This window comes from Lepidothrix coronata, unplaced genomic scaffold, assembly GCF_001604755.1.
Source record: "Lepidothrix coronata isolate B3197 unplaced genomic scaffold, Lepidothrix_coronata-1.0 Scaffold192, whole genome shotgun sequence".
Classification (NCBI taxonomy): Eukaryota; Metazoa; Chordata; class Aves; order Passeriformes; family Pipridae; genus Lepidothrix; species Lepidothrix coronata.
The window spans coordinates 424,652-443,919 of record NW_016690372.1 but is presented as its reverse complement, the minus strand read 5'-3'; the positions used below and the strand labels follow the sequence as shown (position 1 = coordinate 443,919).

Sequence of the window (19,268 nt, the reverse complement as noted above, 5' to 3'; positions counted from 1 at the left end):
GTGTACTGCAAGTGTCCTGTTCCTACATGCATAGGCAGTATCCACCTGCTGAAGTTCTGAACAGCACTGAGATCACAGCAGTGAAACACTGAATGAAAATGTCAGCTGGTGCCTTCCCTCTCTGCAAGGAATACCTAAGAGGAAGGAAGTCACCCTAGTGACTTGATATATGGTTTTTGTCTAGTCTAATATCACTGTGCCAAAATGCCTCGTGCTTTCACAGCTTTGATTTCATAACAGGACCTCAAAACTTGTGAGCCAGGAAATCACGTCACGTTGTATTCAGTATGGCATCTGCACAAATAATTGCTTAGGTTTCCGAAATTATTATAAGACCATTTTTTTAAGTTCCTTGAATTTTGGGGTTTACTATCAAGTATACGATAATGAGTATGATAAAAATTGATTAGGCAAAATTGGTTAAGTCGTGGTGAGGTCTCCAGAGCAGGAGGTGAAGCAGCGGTGCTGCGGAAGAGATGCAGCAGGTGGCGCTCGTATTTAGGACTGACTGGGATATGGCCAGGTTTCTCTGGTTGCCTCAGTCACCAGTCTGCCTGGGGGGGAGCCTGGCTACCTGCACCGTGCTAATGGTGGCCACTGATTCCCCCTAAATGGTACAATCTTTCTCCTCAAAAGCAAAACTGATTACAGAAGGTCAGGATCTTGCTTTTCTTCTTACAAGAGCAAGTCTGTTTGTCCCACCTTTACTGTTAAAAAAAAAAAAGTCCACAGCAAAACAAAAACCCAACGTCTTCTCCACTTGGAGGTGATAGATTGTAGCTTGAGGGTTCTGTTTGTTCATGCTGTCATCCTTTTCCACAATGCCTAGTGTGGCATAAGCTCAGAGTTACATGGTGGGAAGTGACAGATGCGATCAGTGTCCCCCATCCTGTTTAGGCTGAATCCTGCCTGCCCTCAGCTGGAATTCGGTGGTTAGAGCAGTGGCTGATCTCTGAATGACTCAAACCAATGTTCTAATTACAAATTGACAAGGTTCAAAAGTTTTAATTTCATTTCAGAACTTCTAGAAATCTGCACAGTCACCAACATGAAGCTCCCTTGACGAGGAAGCATTTTCAGGTCACTGGCTATGGAATAGTAAGTGAAGGCAAGATAGAAGAAAAGCTCCTTTTAGGGAGAGTTCGTATCATGCCAAGGGGATTTATTGTTGTTTTTTTTAGTTTGTTAGCCAAGGTGATAGATGGGCATCTGCCATCCTGAAGGAAAAACTGATTTAGTGTGAAATGGCTTATCTCATATTTAAAGTCTATTTAATGTGAACACAGATAAAAACATAATTTAAACTTTTACTGCCAGTCTAGCTTTGGCAGCATTCAACTCCAGAAATGACAAACTGAGCAACCTTGAAGTTGCTCTGACAAGTATTATTTTATGTATTTGGCCTTGTCACATAGACAAGTACCTTTTTGAAAGAATGATGACAGAATTTTGAATCATGAAAATGAAATCTGCTTTGCGGGTTGAATTTCTAAATGCAAGGATCTGTTGCCTAAACCCCTTTTATGAAGCAGCCAAGTTAGCCCTGTTTATGCTGTAGTTCTGAGCCACAGTCAAGCATGAATTGGAAGAAAAAAAACTAAAGTTGGCAAGATAAAGATGTATTTGTGAATGCTTGCTCATGTCTAGAATGATGTCCTCCAGATGGGGAATCTCTTCTGTGAAGTCTGAGTGAGAGTAGTCTGGGCTCGTTTGTTTAGCTTTGCCACCATTACAGTTTCTGAATTTCTTATTTGCAGTGCTTCAGTTCTGTATGTTTTCTAGTTTGGGGGGGGAGTTGTTTGGGGTTTTTTTTTTCTGTTTTTGTGATTTTTTTTTTTTTCTGCAATGCTATGTTTGCATGATAGAATGGAACAGGAGACTCCAATGATTTTTGGCGGATTGAAGTGGTGGGCAGAAAGACTGGGAAGCTCATCAAAGTCCTACGGAGTCAGATCCGGTTAATCCATGTGGCCACAGGGTGTATATTGGGCTCTTCTGGAAAGACTCTGCCAAAATGGTAAATAGTTTGTAATCCCCCTCCACCCCTGCAAGGCCTTGAGGTGACATGTTCCTTTACTCAATGATACTTTTAAACTAAGCAATAACCACGTTTCCTCCATTTTTTAAAAGAATAAAAATGGAACTAGCAGGTACTAAAAATATAATCAGAGGGGAAGATCTGGGTTACGGTTATGCAGTCTGTTACGGTGAAGGTATCATCATGGCTAGGCTTCACAAGTGAAGATTTGGGAAGGACTCTACCCACATTTGCTGCAAGCACGCTGGTGGCTAAAGAGGCCAATGCGAGACAGACAAGTCCAGTTGCAAAAGGCACAGCAGAAAGACTCCTTGGATGGTATCGGCAAGACACGATTCTTTCTGCAGTTTTTTTTCTCCTCGAGAGTGATCCTGTGTGTGTTCTCAAAAGAAGCAGCAGCGTTATAGATGGTGTGTCTCCAGACCTCCCGATTGGAGGACAGAGTAGACCAGTGATGAAGATCAATGTGGCCAGGGCTGAGATGTTGTTTCAGGGAGTCCTTGTATCTCCTCTTCAAGGCTTCTTTCTTGCGGCAGCCGGTGGCAAGTTCACCATAAAGCAAGATCTTAGGGAGGCGGTGGTCCTTCATCCTGGAGACGTGCCCTGCCCAATGCAGCTGTGTTCTCAGCAACATGGTCTCAACACTTGTGACTGCTGCTTGTTCTAGAACAGATGTATTGGTCACATAATCTGACCAGTGGATGTTTAGGATTGTACGGAGACAGCGTTGATGGAAGCGTTCTAGGAGATGCAGGTGGTGGCGGTAAATGACCCATGATTCAGATCCATATAAAAGAGTAGACAGCACTATGGCTCTGTAAACACTGATCTTGGTGCTTTTCTTCAAGTGTTTATTACGCCAAACTCTTTTATGGAGTTTTCCAAAAGCACTCTATGCCTTTGCTAACCTGTTGTCTATCTCTCCATCAATCTCACCATCCGAGGAGATGATGCTACCTAGGTAATTAAACTGCTGGACTGATTTGAGCTCTGATTTGCCAATGGTGGTATGGGGATGATGGAAGACTTCCTGAGGTGCAGGCTGATAGAAAACTTCTGTCTTCTTCAAGCTGACTTCCAGCCCGAAAAGCTCAGCAGCTTCAGCAAAGCAGGATGTTAAACACTGCAGAGCACCTGTGTGGACAACGAAGGCGACATTGTCAGCATAAAGCAGCTCTCAGACAAGATGGTTTAAGGTCTTAGTGTGAGCCTTCAGTCGCCTTAGGTTGAATAGGCTTCCATCAGTACGATATCGAATGTAGATACCATCTTCTTCATCGAGGTCTGCTGTGGCCCTTTGGAGCATCACGCTGAAAAAGATTGTGAATAGGGTTGGTGCGAGAACACAGCCTTGTTTCACACCATTGGTTGTTAGAAAGGGCTCAGAAAGTGCATTGCCATATCTGACTTGGCCGTGCTGATCCTCATGAAGTGATATGATCATTTTAAGGAACGTGGGGGGACAACCTAAACGTTCCAAAATCTGCCATAGACCTTTTCTGCTCACAGTATCGAAAGCCTTGGTGAGGTCAACAAAGGTTACATAAAGACCTTTGTTCTGTTTCCTACACTTCTCTTGCAGTTGTCTGAGAACAAATACCATGTCTGTGGTACTCCTGTTGGCTCTGAAACCGTATTGGCTTTCAGGAAGAAGTTCTTCTGGTATAGCGGGTATTAGTCTATTCAAAAGTATTCTTGCCAGGATCTTGCCAGCAATGGAGAGCAGAGTAATACCCCAGTAGTTTGAACAGTCTGATTTATCTCCTTTCTTCTTATACAAGGTGATGACGACTGCATCAGGAAGGTCTGATGGTAGTTCACCTTGTTCCCAACAGCGCACCACAAACTTGTGAAATTTAGCATGGAGCACTTGGCCCCCATGTTTCCAGACTTCAGGTGGAATTCCATCAACCCCAGCTGCCTTGCCAATTTTCACCTGCTGTATGGCCTTAAGAGTTTCTTCCATAGTAGGGGCAATGTCCAATTCATTCTTCACCTGTTGCTGTGTGATGTACTGAGTTGCTGAGTCTTGGACTACATGGGTGGTACTGAAAAGAGTCTGAAAGTGTTCAGACCAACGATTCAGAATGGAGGTTTTATCTGTGTGAAGCACCTGACCATATGTGCTGAGTAGAGGGCTTTGGACCTGGTATGTAGGCCCGTATGCTGTTTTCAGGGCCTCTTAGAATCCTCTGTAATCACCCGTATCTGCGCATAATTGAATTTTTCCTGCTAGACTGATCCACCACTTGTTCTGGATGTCACGAAGTTTCTGTTGGAGCTTGCTGCATGCAAGACAAAAGGCTGCTTTTCTTACATGGCAAGATGGCTGATCAAGGTGTGTTGGTGAGCAGTTCTCTTCTTCCTCAACAATTCCTGGATCTCTTGATTGTTTTCATCGAACCAATCCTTGTTCTTCTTGAAGGAGAACCCTAAGGACTCTTCAGAGGACTGCAGGATGCTATTTTTAATATGTTGCCAAAGTGTTTCAGGAGAGGGATCTATGGAATGATCCTCGAGCCTAGTTTGAAGGTTTGCCTGAAAGCTGTCTCTCACTGTAGCTGATTGAAGATCATTAACTTGGAGTCTCCTCCTTGGAATACCGCCCCTTTTAGGTTTGAACTTCAGGTTGAAGTTAAGTTTACAGTGCATAAGTTGATGGTCTGTTTGGCATTCTGCACTAGACATCACGCGAGTATGGTGAACATTGCGAACATCTCTCTGTCGCACCAAGACATAATCGATGAGGTGCCAATGCTTGGATCTAGGATGCATCCAGGTTGTCTCTAAAAAATAATGTGCCTTACTAAGAGATCCAGGAATGGCATGGACATAGATCTTGTCATCTGATAAGTCTAGGAGGGGATGACAGACGTGTTCTTTAAGTTCCATTTTATCCTTAGGGTTCACAAAAATTGCTAGAAACTGGGGCAGTTCATGCTGTTCCATACCATAATCATCAAAATTTTATTGGTGTTAATTTGTGTTGTCGTTGGAAGACCTTATGCCATTTTTGCATGCAGCATCTGAAGCAAGGGCAATGGTTACAAGTTGCTATTAGCAGGGGTCAGGATTTTCTGTCCTAGAATTATATATCTTCATCATTAAAATGACATGTATGCAGAGACACCAAGACTAATGACGAGCAAGCTGCCATATCTGCAAAGCTGTTCTGTGTGGGATGCTACCATGGATCTGGAAGCAGCAGGCTGTGTAGTCATGTTGCTACTGTTTGCAGAGCTGCCTCTGTTTTTGCTAGCTTAGATTTCCCTTCACTGTGTTATGGTTAAACCAGATTGTAAGGAATCCTGTGGATGCTGAATCATAGTGAGCGCAGGCAGGTACCTACGGTGACTGCCTGGTCAGGAATGCAAGTGCCAGTTAGACTTCACCATAAAAATGGGCTCATATGTAAATAATGTGTTTGGTTAAAAAGAAAAAAAAGACAGTCTCTGTCAAGAGCATTCAAAAAAGGTTGTGATTTGGGTTTTTTTCCGACAAAAACTTACTCTGTGAGTGGAAGTTACTGCCACAAAATATTGATGATAGTAAGAGCTAAGGGGAAAAAAATACTCTTTAACTGCTAATAGGGATGGTTTAGAGTATATTGGGGTTTTATATTTCTTTTTAATTTAAAGGGTAGTAATCACTGTTCTTCCAGGTAAGGTAATTAATTAATGGATTAATTAATTAGTGGTGGTTGATAGAAAATTCCTTATTAATCTGTCACATTACTGTAGGGTTTGATGCACTTCCTCACAAAGTCTTTGATGTGACCTGCCAGAAATAGGGTGACAGACTAAAGAACATTTATTGGTATTTCCTAAGGTAATTCTTTTATTTCTGTAATACAGTTGTTGTAGGCATGGATCCATTTAAATTAATGATGGTGATTTTCTTCTGGAGGGACTATAAAGGTTGAACTGACATAGTTGCTAGTTGTGAATGTGTGTCATTTTCAAAAATCCCACCTATGGACCTAGGCTTTTTTAGATGACCAAAGTTAGAAATGTGGTTCAAATACTCAGTAGAATTTTGATGTTGACTGCCTTGCAAATCTGCTTTGGTTTCTACGTGGTTCTTAGAGCATGTAAGAATGCAACTGCTGAGGTTACATGATATGATAGGTGTTGTGGAGAAGTATAAAGCTAAATGGGGAAAAATCAGACATGAACTGGAAATATTGAGTGTTCTTGTGGAGTGGTGGTTAACTGATCTGCTGTTCCTCAGGGGTTGGGAACAAGTGGAAGTCACCTGCACACCATACCTGAAGGAGACTCCCAATTCTCTCTGGAACTTTGAAGATCATATTAACCCTAAGTGTAAGTAATTTATTTCCTTTCAGTTTGAGAGTGCATGTTGGCTTGCTGTTTAAGGAAGGGATGAGCTATCAGATGGCAATAACTGGCATTCAGCATTTGGAATATGTGTGTTCTTTCCCAGTTTAAGTGCAAACTTGCTGAACTTGGGCCATTGCAGAGTTGCGGAGCCTTTTTCTGTTTCACTGTTTGTACTGCAAGCTGGTGATAGTGCTTGAAGTGTAGTGGAAGTATAAAGACTTTTTTGAGGATTTTGAGATGTTCACGGACAGCACTGCAGTACAGGCTGCTATTTTTAATGTTTTTTGTTTAATTGGGAATTATTGTCATTCATGTATGTCATACATATTTCAATGATTTTTAAAAAAATCTAGGATCCACCTTGTTCTGGTGTATTTTTTTCCCCTCACTTACTGGGGGCATGCTAAATAATCACTTTGCAGTACCATCAAGAAATTAATAGTGTGTGACAGAGATATGAATTTGCCAATAATGACAGATGGGCCTTGCAGCCTCATCCAGGAGTTACATGTTTCACAGCCTCATCTGGCCTGAGTTATTCAACACAATTTTCATCCCATGAATTGCAAGTGACTTGGGCTGAGTTCTGAGTTATTAAAAAACTTACTGTTCTTCATCCTTTGAGAGCAACTGTATGCAAACCAAAGGAGAGAAATCCTGGGCTCTTGACTTGGTAGAATTTCTTGTTCTGTTGTAATGCACTCCCACACATATGGCTCATATAGATAAACAGCAGCCTGTGAAGAGTATGTCTCTAATTTTAGCCAGAAATACAAATCTATTAATTTCATGGAGTTTGGTCTCTTTCTCTTGCTCCTGAAAGTAAAGGAGGAAATCTAGGAGTACATCAGTTGTAAAATTCACTGGGAGATACTTTTAACTGCAAGCCTCTCTGTTTAGAATATGAATGAATTGCATAGAGAATTCAAATTCTGGAAGCAGATTTGTTGCAGAAGGAGAGAATGTAGTTTTTTATGAAAGATGCAAATAAATGTAAACCATACAGACGTCTAATCTATTTTTCTCACTTTCTCCCACAGTGCCCAATATCAGCCTGGATGTTTTGAAGCCTTCTTTTGCAGAAATTTTGCTAGAATCCCACATGGTTATGATCCGGGTAGGATATCATTAATTCTAGATTATCATTTTCTTCCTCCTCTCTCTTGCATCAAAAAGAAATAGCACTTTCTGAGAGATCTGGGTGATGGCTGCAAGCTAGGGCAGAATTTACATGCCTGAGCAACCTACTTGAATTTATACTTAGAAAAAGGAATGGAGCTAATTCGTCCAAGTTTGGAAACCTTGGACGTAATGCCTGGCTCTGCTCTTGGTGTGATCTGGCTACAGCCTAGTTATGTCATACTTTACTTACCTTCCTGGAAGGTTTTAAAGTTAAATTAGTATTTGTTAGGCAGGAGGATGTTACTGTGGTCAAAGTCAAGAAAATAAGCTAAACAGACATTTAGGAGAACAGTAAGTGTTTGGATTGAAAATGGAAAACTCCTGATTTTTTTTGAAGTTCATCAAGGTGCTGTGATTTCTGGTTTCTTCTTTATCTCTGAATACAAAAAAAAAAAAGAGCAGATTAAATATTTTCAAGGTGAACTGCTCTTGCAGTCTTTTCTCCATGATTGTTTTTTGTACTCTTGGCCACAGCCCTTCTGCTTCCAGCTCCTCAATCCTTCAGCTGAAGAATGAGAAGTTACTATTTTGAGAATGGAGTCCAAGGTTTTCTTTGCTATTGTTTGTAAAGGTCTTCTCAGATTTTTAAGAGAAAGAAAGTAGTCAAGGAAATTATTGTTAATGCTTGTAAAGTGTTATTGTAAAGCATTTCCATGGCAATCAGTATCTCAGGTAAGGAAGCACCTGCATGAGTTTCCATGGAAATAATCTTTCTGAAGCTTGGTTTTTTTTCATAGTGGAGGGAAACTTGTCACAGTAGTCTCTTAATGAACAAAGGTCTTGCTTATGCAACATGTGTCCTCAGTAACAGAAAAGCTGGAGAAGAGAAATGAGAGAATACTGCCTCTTATGGTACCTAAAGAACATTTTCACTTGCACAGTAATAGTAAAACAATAATTTTCCTCATTGCATTCCCTTCTGTGGAAGATGATGTGTTCATGTAAGTCAGAAAAGAGCTTTCACTCAGGGAGAGTGAAAGATGTATGTTTGCATACACAGACATTTCTGGACAGGTGTTGCAGCATAACTGCCTGCTCATGTAAATTTTATGTTGACCTATCTGTAGGGAAACAGCGGCCTCAAACCAAAGGACAATGAAGTTACATCCAAACCTTGGCACTGGCCCATCAACTACCAGGTATATTGATTAGTCCACCTTCTTGTCTATTTTCAAGTGTTTTTGCAGTGCCTCTAGAAGCATAGCACCTCTTCATTGCATTGAAGATGCAATTGGACTGATGAATATCCATTTTACTTCCTTCTGATCTCTTTCTTCAGGGCCTGCGTTTTTCTGGTGTCAATGAGACGGATTATCGTGTCTATTTGCTGGGAAACCCAGTAAGTTGGAGTGGGAGGTTCCAAGTCAATGTCTTTAGCAAATTTTAGCTTAGTCTTGCTTCTTCCAGTGACAGTGTTTCTTCTTCCTTCTCCTCCTTTTGGACAGTCTCTCTTATTGTACTCTTAATGTTTGCATGTAACTTTTCATTTCCTCTCACATGCATGTGTCCACCATAAAGTCCCAAATCTTTATTTTTTCCGTGTAGGTGATTTGGTGGCTAAATCTGGTCACTATGGGGTTATATTTTCTGATAACAATTTGCACTGCAGTGGCACTGAAGAGAGGTGTCCAACTGACATATGAACTCAAAGGTAAGGTCAGTCTTCCTTTTCATAAATGCCTTTTGCAGACACCTGAAAAGTGTATGGATGGCAGGACTTTGTGTGTCAAGGGTGGGAAACGACTGAGCTTGAATTATTGGGCAGTGTCCACAAGGAAAAGAGTGGGATCTTCATATGTTAAATAGTTTAATGGTGAACAGCACAGATCTTCAACAGAAATGCTACAAGGGATACAGGCCAATTGGATCAAAGTCCTGCTGTGAAGGTCTGCATGTTCTCTATACTACTGTAGTATGCACAGTGTTTTAAAATGAGAAATGTTTCCTGATCTTTTTGCAAAGCAAATGGCAAACGTAAGAGATACAATGGTCCTTTTTTGAATCATTTTAGAGGTAGAGCTATTCACAAACCCTAATAAGTCATATTTTGACCATTCCAGTTTACTTCAATGGTTGCTTCATTTTGTAGCTCTCCTTGTGGGAAGTGAATTCTAAAATGTGACGGGAAACTACTCAATTATAGAATAAGTTATTGGCTAAGCTATATGAAGACACCAGAGCTCTCACTCTTTTCCCCAGGCTCTGAAAGCTAGGCAACATTTCTTTCCAGGCAGAGTGATCATCTGGATGGCTCATAGTCTCATTGCAGAGAGAATAAAAAACATCAGTAACTGGAGTGACCTGATTAGTCTGATGTATGCCCTGAGGAACTACACATTTGGTCTTAACATACAGCATAATCAACCTCCTGCCAGTCCCTTGAGATTTATGTCTCTATATTTCTTTTCTTTACTGTTCTCCTGACAAGTGTTTGTAGTGTAGGGATAGGTGCAATCGCGCAAGACTTTGTAACAGAAAGCTAGAACTTGTTTCACTTAGAAAAACTGCAAAATGCCTTTTCAAATGGGTTAGATGTTTTTTTTCCTTCCTTCTGCGTTTCAAAGAATGTTACAGGAAAAAGCTGTGAGCAAGATATCTCTCTCCGTAGTATGCAGACAGATAACATGTTTGCAGACATGTCCAAGGCCTCCTTGGGAAGGTGGCAGAGAATCAGAGAGGATAAAGGGGGCCTTGAGGGGGCGGGAACTCGCCTTTTGCCCCTGAAGATCCAATGCATGCTGCATCATAAAAAAGTGGTCCTTGCACCTGAAATAAACCTTTTTTATAATCCTTCCACTGCCTTGTCATTCTTGGGAAGAATACCTGCATATGTTTACCTTACAGGATGTTTATAAAGAATGCAGCCAGGATGTTGCAGAGGCTTGAAGCAATTTCAGGCCAATACATGACTTCCTGCAAAGATCTTTCCTGTTGAGTTTATTTAGTGTGTTAAGGTTTGCAAATAAGAAATGTAGCTGAGTTTTTCTCTGTCTGTATACTTGTGTTCCAGAACTATCCAGAGTCGTGCTACGTGGTGGAGGGCAGATCACACTGGGTTGGCTCCTTCATTACCTCCCTTTTTTTATGATGGGACGAGTTCTCTACTTTCACCACTACTTTCCTGCCATGCTTTTTTCCAGCATGTTGACAGGTAAATACTAGAGTCTAGGAGAAAACAAGGTGGAAAAACAGGTGAAATTCCATTAAATTTAATGTTTTCAGATTAAAAAGTTTATTAATTTTAATGGGCTTTCTGCTTGCTTGTGCAAAGTGCTTGAAAACATTGACTAATTCAAAATGTTTTTCACAAAGCACCTTGCTGGGCCAAGTTGTCTTTTTTTTTTTTTTTTTTGTTGCTACCCTGAAAAGGCAGTCATGTCTAGTGTTTAGGGCATTTAAATTTAGAGATGGCATTCCTATTCTCTGCTGTTTCACTGTTTATATATGCTTTTGTACAAGTTGCTTCTCTTTGTTTGCTTTCCTGACTTTTCCGTCATGTGTGTTTATAATTTGGTCTTGGTAGTTTTTCCTGTGATTTTGTACCAACTTAGGATCTTAGGCCCAGATCTCATTTGCATTTATTCAAATGGAAAGGTAGGGGAAAAAAGAAACTTCTGCTGATACAAAACAATCTCTATAGTTTTGAAGGTTGCGACAGTAAATGAATTTAAAATTTGAATGGTCTTCTGGTGTTAATAGAGCTTCATCAGCCCAGTCAGTGAACATAGCGGCTCTGTTCTTCCCCTGATTCTTACCTCTTCCTTCTCCTAGGAATCACCTGGGACTCACTACTGAAGTTTTGTGCTGGGTTCTTGTCACCCAGCACTACAGCTAGAAAAGTATATGGAGGGGGGTTCCTGGTGCTGGTTCTGCTTATCCTGTACAGGTGAGTGCTGAAAGCTTAACTTTTCATGAATGTGTGATAGCTGCCATCTCAATGGAAACTTTAATGCCTGTTAATTTTCCTTAGCCTTGAGTCTCTGTCTCTCTTCTCTCCTGAATGTGTCAGACATCCTCAAGCCTAGTCCTAAACTCTCAATTTTTATTAGATTCAGCATCTGTGTCCCAGTAATGCTTTATAGAACATTTTTCCATTGCAGGGAATCTTTCTTTTATCCTAGCACGCAGTGTGAACACTCTATTTTCCTCCAGTCCCAAAATCCAGTGGTTTCTGGTTCTAGTCCCAATGATGGTGGCATATTCCTCAAATATAGGCAGATTTTTTATTGCTGTAGGTTTTATCAGCTGGCTTTTCTCCAAAACCGTTGGTTTCTAAGAGAAAATACCATGTGTTATAAAACTGTTTGCTATGTATATATTGTGTTCAGCAGAGATTAGAAGGTCCCCAGTGGAGCTTAGTGCAACCCAAAGACAAAGATTCTATAGGACATCTCTATGGACTAATCTGCTGCAAAGTTCTTGAAACAGAAAACCGTGCAGTCCTTGATGGGCTTTTGATTTCTTTCCACAGCTTCTACCTCTTCCATCCTCTGTCCTATGGGATGATAGGACCTATGGCCTCGGACCCTAGCAGCCCCATGGCAGGGCTCCGGTGGATGGACTCCTGGGAGTTCTAGAGCCAACAAGGGAGGCCTGGGAACAGCGGATGAGAAGCATGAGATCTGCTGCAATGTCAGGCTGATTCTGGTGCTTTGAAGACATGCCCTCTCTGGAGAACTCTGGGTATAGGTAGCCCTGTTGCTTTGGCATTTGTTTGCACTGCCTGCACTGGAATATGCAGAGGATGAGAAGGTCCCCTTAAATTAAAAGACTCATGTCCTGAATCCTTGGGTTATATTCATGGACAGCTGGCTCCTTAGATGTCAATTCTTTTGAGCAATATATACCAGTCAAACAGCAGTGGCATTCCAGCACTCAGAGCAGTAGAAGCTGGAGGCTGTCTGTGATTGTACACCTGTGTGTGTCTTCCTTCTTGTAATCTAAGCACCGTTATAGTTGGAAAGCCAGACAGTGTCTGAGACCTTAGGACTTCTATCATGATTAACAATTATTCTTTTGGTGAGGTTTTTGAAAGCATCCTGTAAGTATATGGGGACCTCCATTCTACCCTGCCCTGGCTATCTGCAGTTCTTTTGTTCTGACCCTGAATTTTTAGAATTTGACTGAAAGGAGTCTGCTTGAAATCTCTTGAGCCACCGTGCCTTGCCTGCTTCCCAGGCCTTCTGCATACAGAGATGAAATTGTTTAGCCCTATATACTGCCTTGCTTTCTGGTCACCTTTAATCATTTGTAAGTTACCTAGCAGGCCTGTTTCCAGAGCCAGACTGTTCCAACTCAGCACTTTGTAGCTTCTTTGCAGTTCTGTCTGAAACTGCCAAGGAAATGACAGTGGAAATGACAGGTGATTTGTTTTCAGCCCCAGTATGCTGTGGAGACCAGCACGAGGATGTACTAGAGGCTGATATGATAGCTTGGAAATTTTACAGACAGCTGTCATTCACCTTTTGATCCCAGCTATTTCAGTGCCAGTACCTGTGCTTTTAGGGGAAGGCTTCATCTTAAGGAATGAAAAACTGGCTGCTGGTGCCAAGGTATCTGCTCTCTGTATTCCCATATGGAAAAAGTTCCCTCTCACAGATTGCTGGACATCAAATTACTGTATTGAAGGAAATGTGAGGCCAAGCAAAAATTCTTTGTCTCTTAAGTGTCAAAAGCCATTGAATGTTGAATCCACCCCTTCCAAGAAATCAGAATTCAGTTTATCAGGTGCTTTTGTCCTGTGTTAGGTCTATTTTTGTAGATGTTCCTTTTATTCCATCTCCTACTCTTCAACCAGTTTCAGTTTCTTGTCATGGTTCAAGTTGCTACCTTGTAGCATCCGACATGAATGACACTTAGACCCCACCTGTGTTCCTATATCAAGAAGTAATATTTGAAACTCTTTTGTGTATGTTTCAATGCACTCAAGCCTTTCATTTCAGAGTTCTTGTTCTGCTCCACAGCCTTTCATCAAAATTACAGGTGAGCGTATCTGCCTTTAAACATGAATTGTGCATTTATTTCTCTTACCAAATCTTGAATTCTAATGTATTTCCTGCCGCACAGAAGGGCTGCATTAGCATAGTTGTTCTGTGGGGGGTACTAGACTCCAGTCAGACTTGCTTTCATTCCCCTTCAATAGAGATCCATAGCATTGTTCAGTAAGGCAGCTGCTTGCTGTTGAAAGGCTCTGGCTTGGTATGTCACATCTCTCCAGAAGTTGACTCCTATAGATACTAAGTCAAATGGGATGGACATGTGCTTTTGATTCTAAAGGTTTTGAGTTAATCACCTGCTGGTCATATATGGTGGGAAGTCATTGCACTAATTAGCTACTGGGTTTGATGATTCTTTTCCACTTGTTATTGCAGGAAGTGCTCTTACCTGCATGAGCCAGGGGCTCACTGTGGTGATATATAGGCAAGAAGGATGAGAGAGAAGGCTGCAAACTTCTTCAGATCCTGCTTGATCTGACAGCAGCTGCGAGTTGTTAACTGTTGGCAATGTGAGTGGCTGACAGTGCAGTGCTGCCTTTGTACCAATGGGATTCAGCATCTTCTGCTCTTGGTGAGATTATTAACTTAATATTTTGCTATCCTGAATATGAGCTTTCCCTAGGGTAGTCCCATTTTCATGAGGAGGATTTGCCAAAAGAGCTAATAAAAGCTATGATTTAAAGTGCAGAGTTTTTTTTGCAGCACATATAATCCCATGCTTGTTCTTAGCATTAACAACAAAAAACCCCTAAGAAACGTGAGCATTTTGGAATGACAGTTTCTAAAACTCTTTATTCATCACATTAAACCTGTGGGAATGCAAAAAGTGAGTCAGTAACCTTGATTTCTTCAGTTATTATGAAGGAGTCAGCTTTGTAGAAGTTGTCTGAAGATGATGAACCACTCTTCCTTGGCCAGGGTCCCTCCATCCTTTATCACTAATAATCTTTTGGATGTGGATTGGCAGCTGAGTGCTAAAGGTGGCAAATGTCACGCTCCCATCCCACCTTCCTATGCACAAGCCCAGCTTCTGTTTCAATAGACACAAAGGTTTATTTTTCTTTACGACTGTCATTTCAGAAGTTCTCGAGAGCATTAGATTGACATTGAGACTAATCTGTTTCTTAGATCTTGTATGCTGGTAAGGAGATGGAGGCATACAGTGAAAAAAAATCTTGCTATTCCACAAGAGGGAGCAACTTACAGCAGAACTATTTTTTCTTTTTTAATCTGGAGATAAAAAGATTGAAAGATCTATATTGAAGTCTAGAGAGCAGGTGTTTCCTCTGTACCTTGTGGACTCCAAGGTTTGGGTATTCAAGTAAGGGTAGACTGGTGTAGGTCTGTCTTCTTTCAGGAGAAGAGTACTGATTTTTTTTTTATTTTTTATTTTAGAATTTGACCTTCGATATTTGGTTCTTAAAACCTGTCAGGCCACAGCTGGAACATAATAGTAACTGATATTTTGTGAAGTCAATAAAATAAAATAATTGGGATTCCATTACTGACTCTGTCTTAAAATGTCTGAGTGGTACAAACATGAGGCAATGGGTGTAGGGCACTCTTTGCTTTCTGGATGGAATTTGGGCTGCTTCAGTTCAGCTTTTCCAGTTGTGCTTGTGGAATGAGTTCAGGGTTTTTTTGAGGACTGCTTATTAGTCTTCTTCCCCAGTCATGTGGAAAATGGCTCACAGTGCTTTCTGAGGCCAGAAGATTCAGTTCTCTGGAGCAGCTGCTCTCTTTGAACTTTGCCAGACAGGGCTCCTTTTATCACTGACAAAGTATTTCATCAAATTGTATCCATGGATTCAAATCACAAAAAGCTGCAGGCTGCCACATTCCCTGGTTCAAATTCTTTTTTGTGTGTAAAATATCTTCAACTCTTCAGTCTTTGAAGGATAGGTAGAGGGCCCCTAGGCTCATCTAGCTTTATCCTAGACAATCTATCCATCTTAAAAGGTTTTTGTTAACAGTCACTTCAGGACATCGATACACACATATCTACTGCAGCAGCAGGGACCGGCTTATTTCCAGGAACTGGACTACTCATTCTATGAGACAGGGATGTGACTGTGAGGAGGATTTGAATGGAGATTTCTGTGTCAAGGTTGCTCTTGGTCCAGGTGGAGGACTTTGTGTCATCACTGCTCACCATTGTTTGCAGCCCGGTGGGTATGAGAGCCACCCCCCCTTTCCTGTCTGTGTAGGGTTTTCTTTTTGCATCTCGATTGGAAAGGCTGATTGATGCACAAAGGGCACTGACAGGATATACCTTTTTATATCTTCCTCCTTTCTTCTGCTTCTTCAAGTATGCCCAAAGTACAGGACATGTCTTTGCTTTCCCCAGTTTTTAGGCTGTGCATCTGTTTCATACAGGTGCCTGAACAAGGGGTAGAACAGGACATCTTGTAATATCCTGAGTAAATGAATACTTGTAATCTGAGAACAAAACCAGAACCTTGTTATGGAAAGGTAAACAAATACATTACTTGACAATTCCCTCCTGTTTCTCCTGAATCCCTCTGAGAATCATTTTCAAGGGACCAACTCTTAACACAGAAAAACAGGCATTTACCTGAAATTCTCCGTTGCCACACTTAGCAGCTTTCCTTCCATGCTGTGCCTGAGTGACTTACCCTCTCAACTGGCACTCTGTGCACAAGCCCTGTTTCATCCTCTCGGGATCCTGCTGACAGTGTGAAAATCTCCTTAGCCCTATGTCTCTGCCAGCTGGGGAATGTAGGTAAGATTATTTTTTTTTACCCCTTTACAGCAAGTGACCCCACACATGGGCAAGTATGTCATGAAAGCAAAAGTGTGTGGACTGTTAGAACATAAGGCTCTTTCCTGCTGGGAAAGGAAGGCTGAGGATAAGAACACCACTTCCATAGCATACTTGCTGTTTTCAGCGGGGGACTGTGAACTGCAAGCAGTCAGGACTGAAAATTATCTCTGTCTTCTTTAAAGTACTAAGACCTTGGTTGTGTGGTGGGTTGTGAGTTGCTTCACTTTTTAAACTTTTTTATGCTCTTTACTTGAATGTCAAGGGCTATGATTGTCACAAATAATATCTGAGGTGGTGATATATTAGCACGGATACCACTGCTGCTGAATTTGTAATTGTTCCTAAAACATTGCCAAGTGAGGTTATTGTGTTTTACAAGAGTCACTGTTTGGAGCCATCCTTGGAGAACTTGCCCCTGGATGAGCAAGAGTTTGTAGCAGCAGTGAGAGGGGTTCCTTTGTAATTCTGTCCTGTATCCTGAACCTTTCTTACTAATGCTGTCTGTGTGTGCGTGCGTCCATCTGTCCACAAACTGAATGTCTTCTAACCACAGTGCAATTACTGTATCATACAGTGTGGATGGGAGAATGTTCCCTTGAGCTATAAATGTGTTTTGTACAGGTGATAATGGAAAATGAGGTAGAATTTGGAATTTAATTTTGTAATAAATACCTCTTCTTGGAAGCATTCTCTTTGTGCCTAGATCTTGGGGTGGATTTTTTCTCCCTTTCCTCTCTTCCTCACATACTTGAAGTAGCAACATGAACTTTAAACGGACCTATTGAAGAGTTTGATCTAGGATAGTGATGATCTACATCAACTTTTGGCACACAAGTGTTGTTGGACTACAATTCAAGGAGGTCAGATTTTACTGCAATCCAGGCAATTGCTGATAAGCACAGCAGGAAGTGAAACTGGTTTATTTGGATGAGAATAAAGTATGTGTGTTGAAGCAGGTTTACTTCTCCCTATTAAAGACATGTTAAATTGTAAATATGTATAATGTGTCAGGTTTAATGGGTATTTTCATCAAGCTTCTGGTAGATTACCTGTGAACACTTAGTTTGACAGATCAAGCACTTTATTCAGGAATCCAACATTCTTCTACAAGTCATTCTTGTTTTCAATCCATAGCATCCATAACACCAGACTGGTGCACTGTTTTGTACAAATGAGGCCCTTGCTGTGAAGTAAATGCAAGAATCTGTAATAAAACTGAAATGCTGAAAATCAGAATCTATCTCTACACCAGGCTGCAGTGAGAGGCCAGCATATGCTTTTGAGTACAATGTAATAGGGGATTTCTTGGGGTGGAACTAGGTGGGGAAAACCGAAGTACAGCTGACTTATCTGGGGCTACACATTGATGCCCAGATCAGTGCTGGAGAAGAGCCAACCAGTCTGTTTAGACATGTTCCAAGGGCTGCTAAAGTAAAGCCAGGACAGCTGGGAACTGTACTATGTCCTGTACAGAGTGATACAATAGGCTATTAAATGGCTTCTGAAAAGCCTATTGACATCTTGTACTGCTTCACACAGTGCAAGTTGGTCTTTGGATATTGTCTGATCAGGGCTGTTGTTCTGGAAGGAAGGAGTGCCGATACAGAAGCTGTGCTAGAATGTAGGGAGACAACTGAAAGGAAAAAGAATGAAGTATTGTTCAGAAAATGCTGATAATATCTGGAGTAAAACTTTACTTCTCACTGCCCTCTAAAGGAAGAATGGCTTCTTTCTGTAGGTAAGTGATCTCACGTGGGCGTACACTGGTGAACGATTCCAGTTTATATTTGATTTGAACCTGCCAGATTCCTAGGCTGCTAGATTCCAGCCGTCACCCTCTTACATGTTCCTCAACAAGAATGAGGCTTTACAACCTGGTGTTTTAGTATAGATTTTGTGCTCTGTCTTCAAGCTTTCTTAATCTTCTGTTTTCTAACAAAATAGAAACTTTCAATGCAAGTTACTTCCTTTGGCCCTTGATTTCCCATGCCCCTTCTCATTTTCATCGGTTTACCCATATGATTTCCCAAACTGCACACTGTCTTCCACTATCAGTCTCTCCAGTTCAATATGCTGAAATAAATCTTTACTACACCTATCACTGCTGCCTGGTTTACATCCAAGAATGTGGTTGTACACTTTGGAGTTGTTTTCTAATGCACCATCACTAACTCTGTAACTCTGGCCCATGTAATACATGCTCTGGAAATAGAAAGTTTGTGCTTTATCAGAATGGGTGTAGTCTAAGTGTCGCAAATGCTGTAAATTGCTTTGTCCATTTTTACCCTTCTTGCAGTCATTGCTTTATCTCTAGATTTCATCCAAAGCCAGTCATCCTGCTGTCATGCAGCTGACAAAAGGTAGTCTTCAGGCTTCATTCACCTGATCTGTTTTTTTTTACCATGTATTTTAGGATTAGGTAGTTATGAAGTACCTGGGCTTCTCCATTGATCAGAAAGGGAGTTTAGATTACTTGTCCATATGAAAGCATCTGTGTTGGACCAGCTGAGTCCCACCCTGGCAGTGTGCTGATCCCTTGCAATGCTTTAGGGACAATAACTATTTGGTTTTGAGGTAGAGAATGAAACTAGCTGAGAATTGGGGAGACTTGGTTAAGATGAAAATGTGAACATGTATAAGATGGTACATCTTGTATTAGAAACAGTGTGGCCAGCAGGACCAGGGCAGTGATTGTCCCCCTCTACTCAGCACTGCTGAGGTTGTACCTTGAATCCCGTGTTCAGTTTTGGGGTCCCTCACTACAAGAAAGACACTGAGGTGCTGGACCATGTCCAGAGAAGGGCAACAGAGCTGGTGAAGGGTCTGGAGCACAGTCTTAGGAGGAGTAGCTCAGGGAGCTGGGGTTGTTTAGCCTGGAGAAGGGGAGGCTCAAGGGAGACGTTATCACTCTCTACAACTACCTGAAA

At 41.4% G+C, this 19,268-nt stretch overlaps 1 protein-coding gene across 1 annotated transcript in view; it reads left to right on the top strand.

The window, feature by feature from the left end:
• Positions 1–19,168, top strand: part of POMT2 (protein O-mannosyltransferase 2) — a 34,678-nt gene extending 15,510 nt beyond the window's left edge. Inside the window, exons 12-21 of the mRNA XM_017831521.1 lie at positions 1,020–1,098; positions 1,866–2,017; positions 6,269–6,360; positions 7,419–7,495; positions 8,628–8,699; positions 8,840–8,899; positions 9,106–9,211; positions 10,571–10,711; positions 11,332–11,446; positions 12,032–19,168. Of these exons, the coding sequence (XP_017687010.1) occupies positions 1,020–1,098; positions 1,866–2,017; positions 6,269–6,360; positions 7,419–7,495; positions 8,628–8,699; positions 8,840–8,899; positions 9,106–9,211; positions 10,571–10,711; positions 11,332–11,446; positions 12,032–12,137 (1,000 nt within the window). The 3' untranslated portion in view covers positions 12,138–19,168. The remainder of the gene's footprint in view (positions 1–1,019; positions 1,099–1,865; positions 2,018–6,268; positions 6,361–7,418; positions 7,496–8,627; positions 8,700–8,839; positions 8,900–9,105; positions 9,212–10,570; positions 10,712–11,331; positions 11,447–12,031) is intronic.
• Positions 19,169–19,268: the final 100 nt, after the last annotated feature.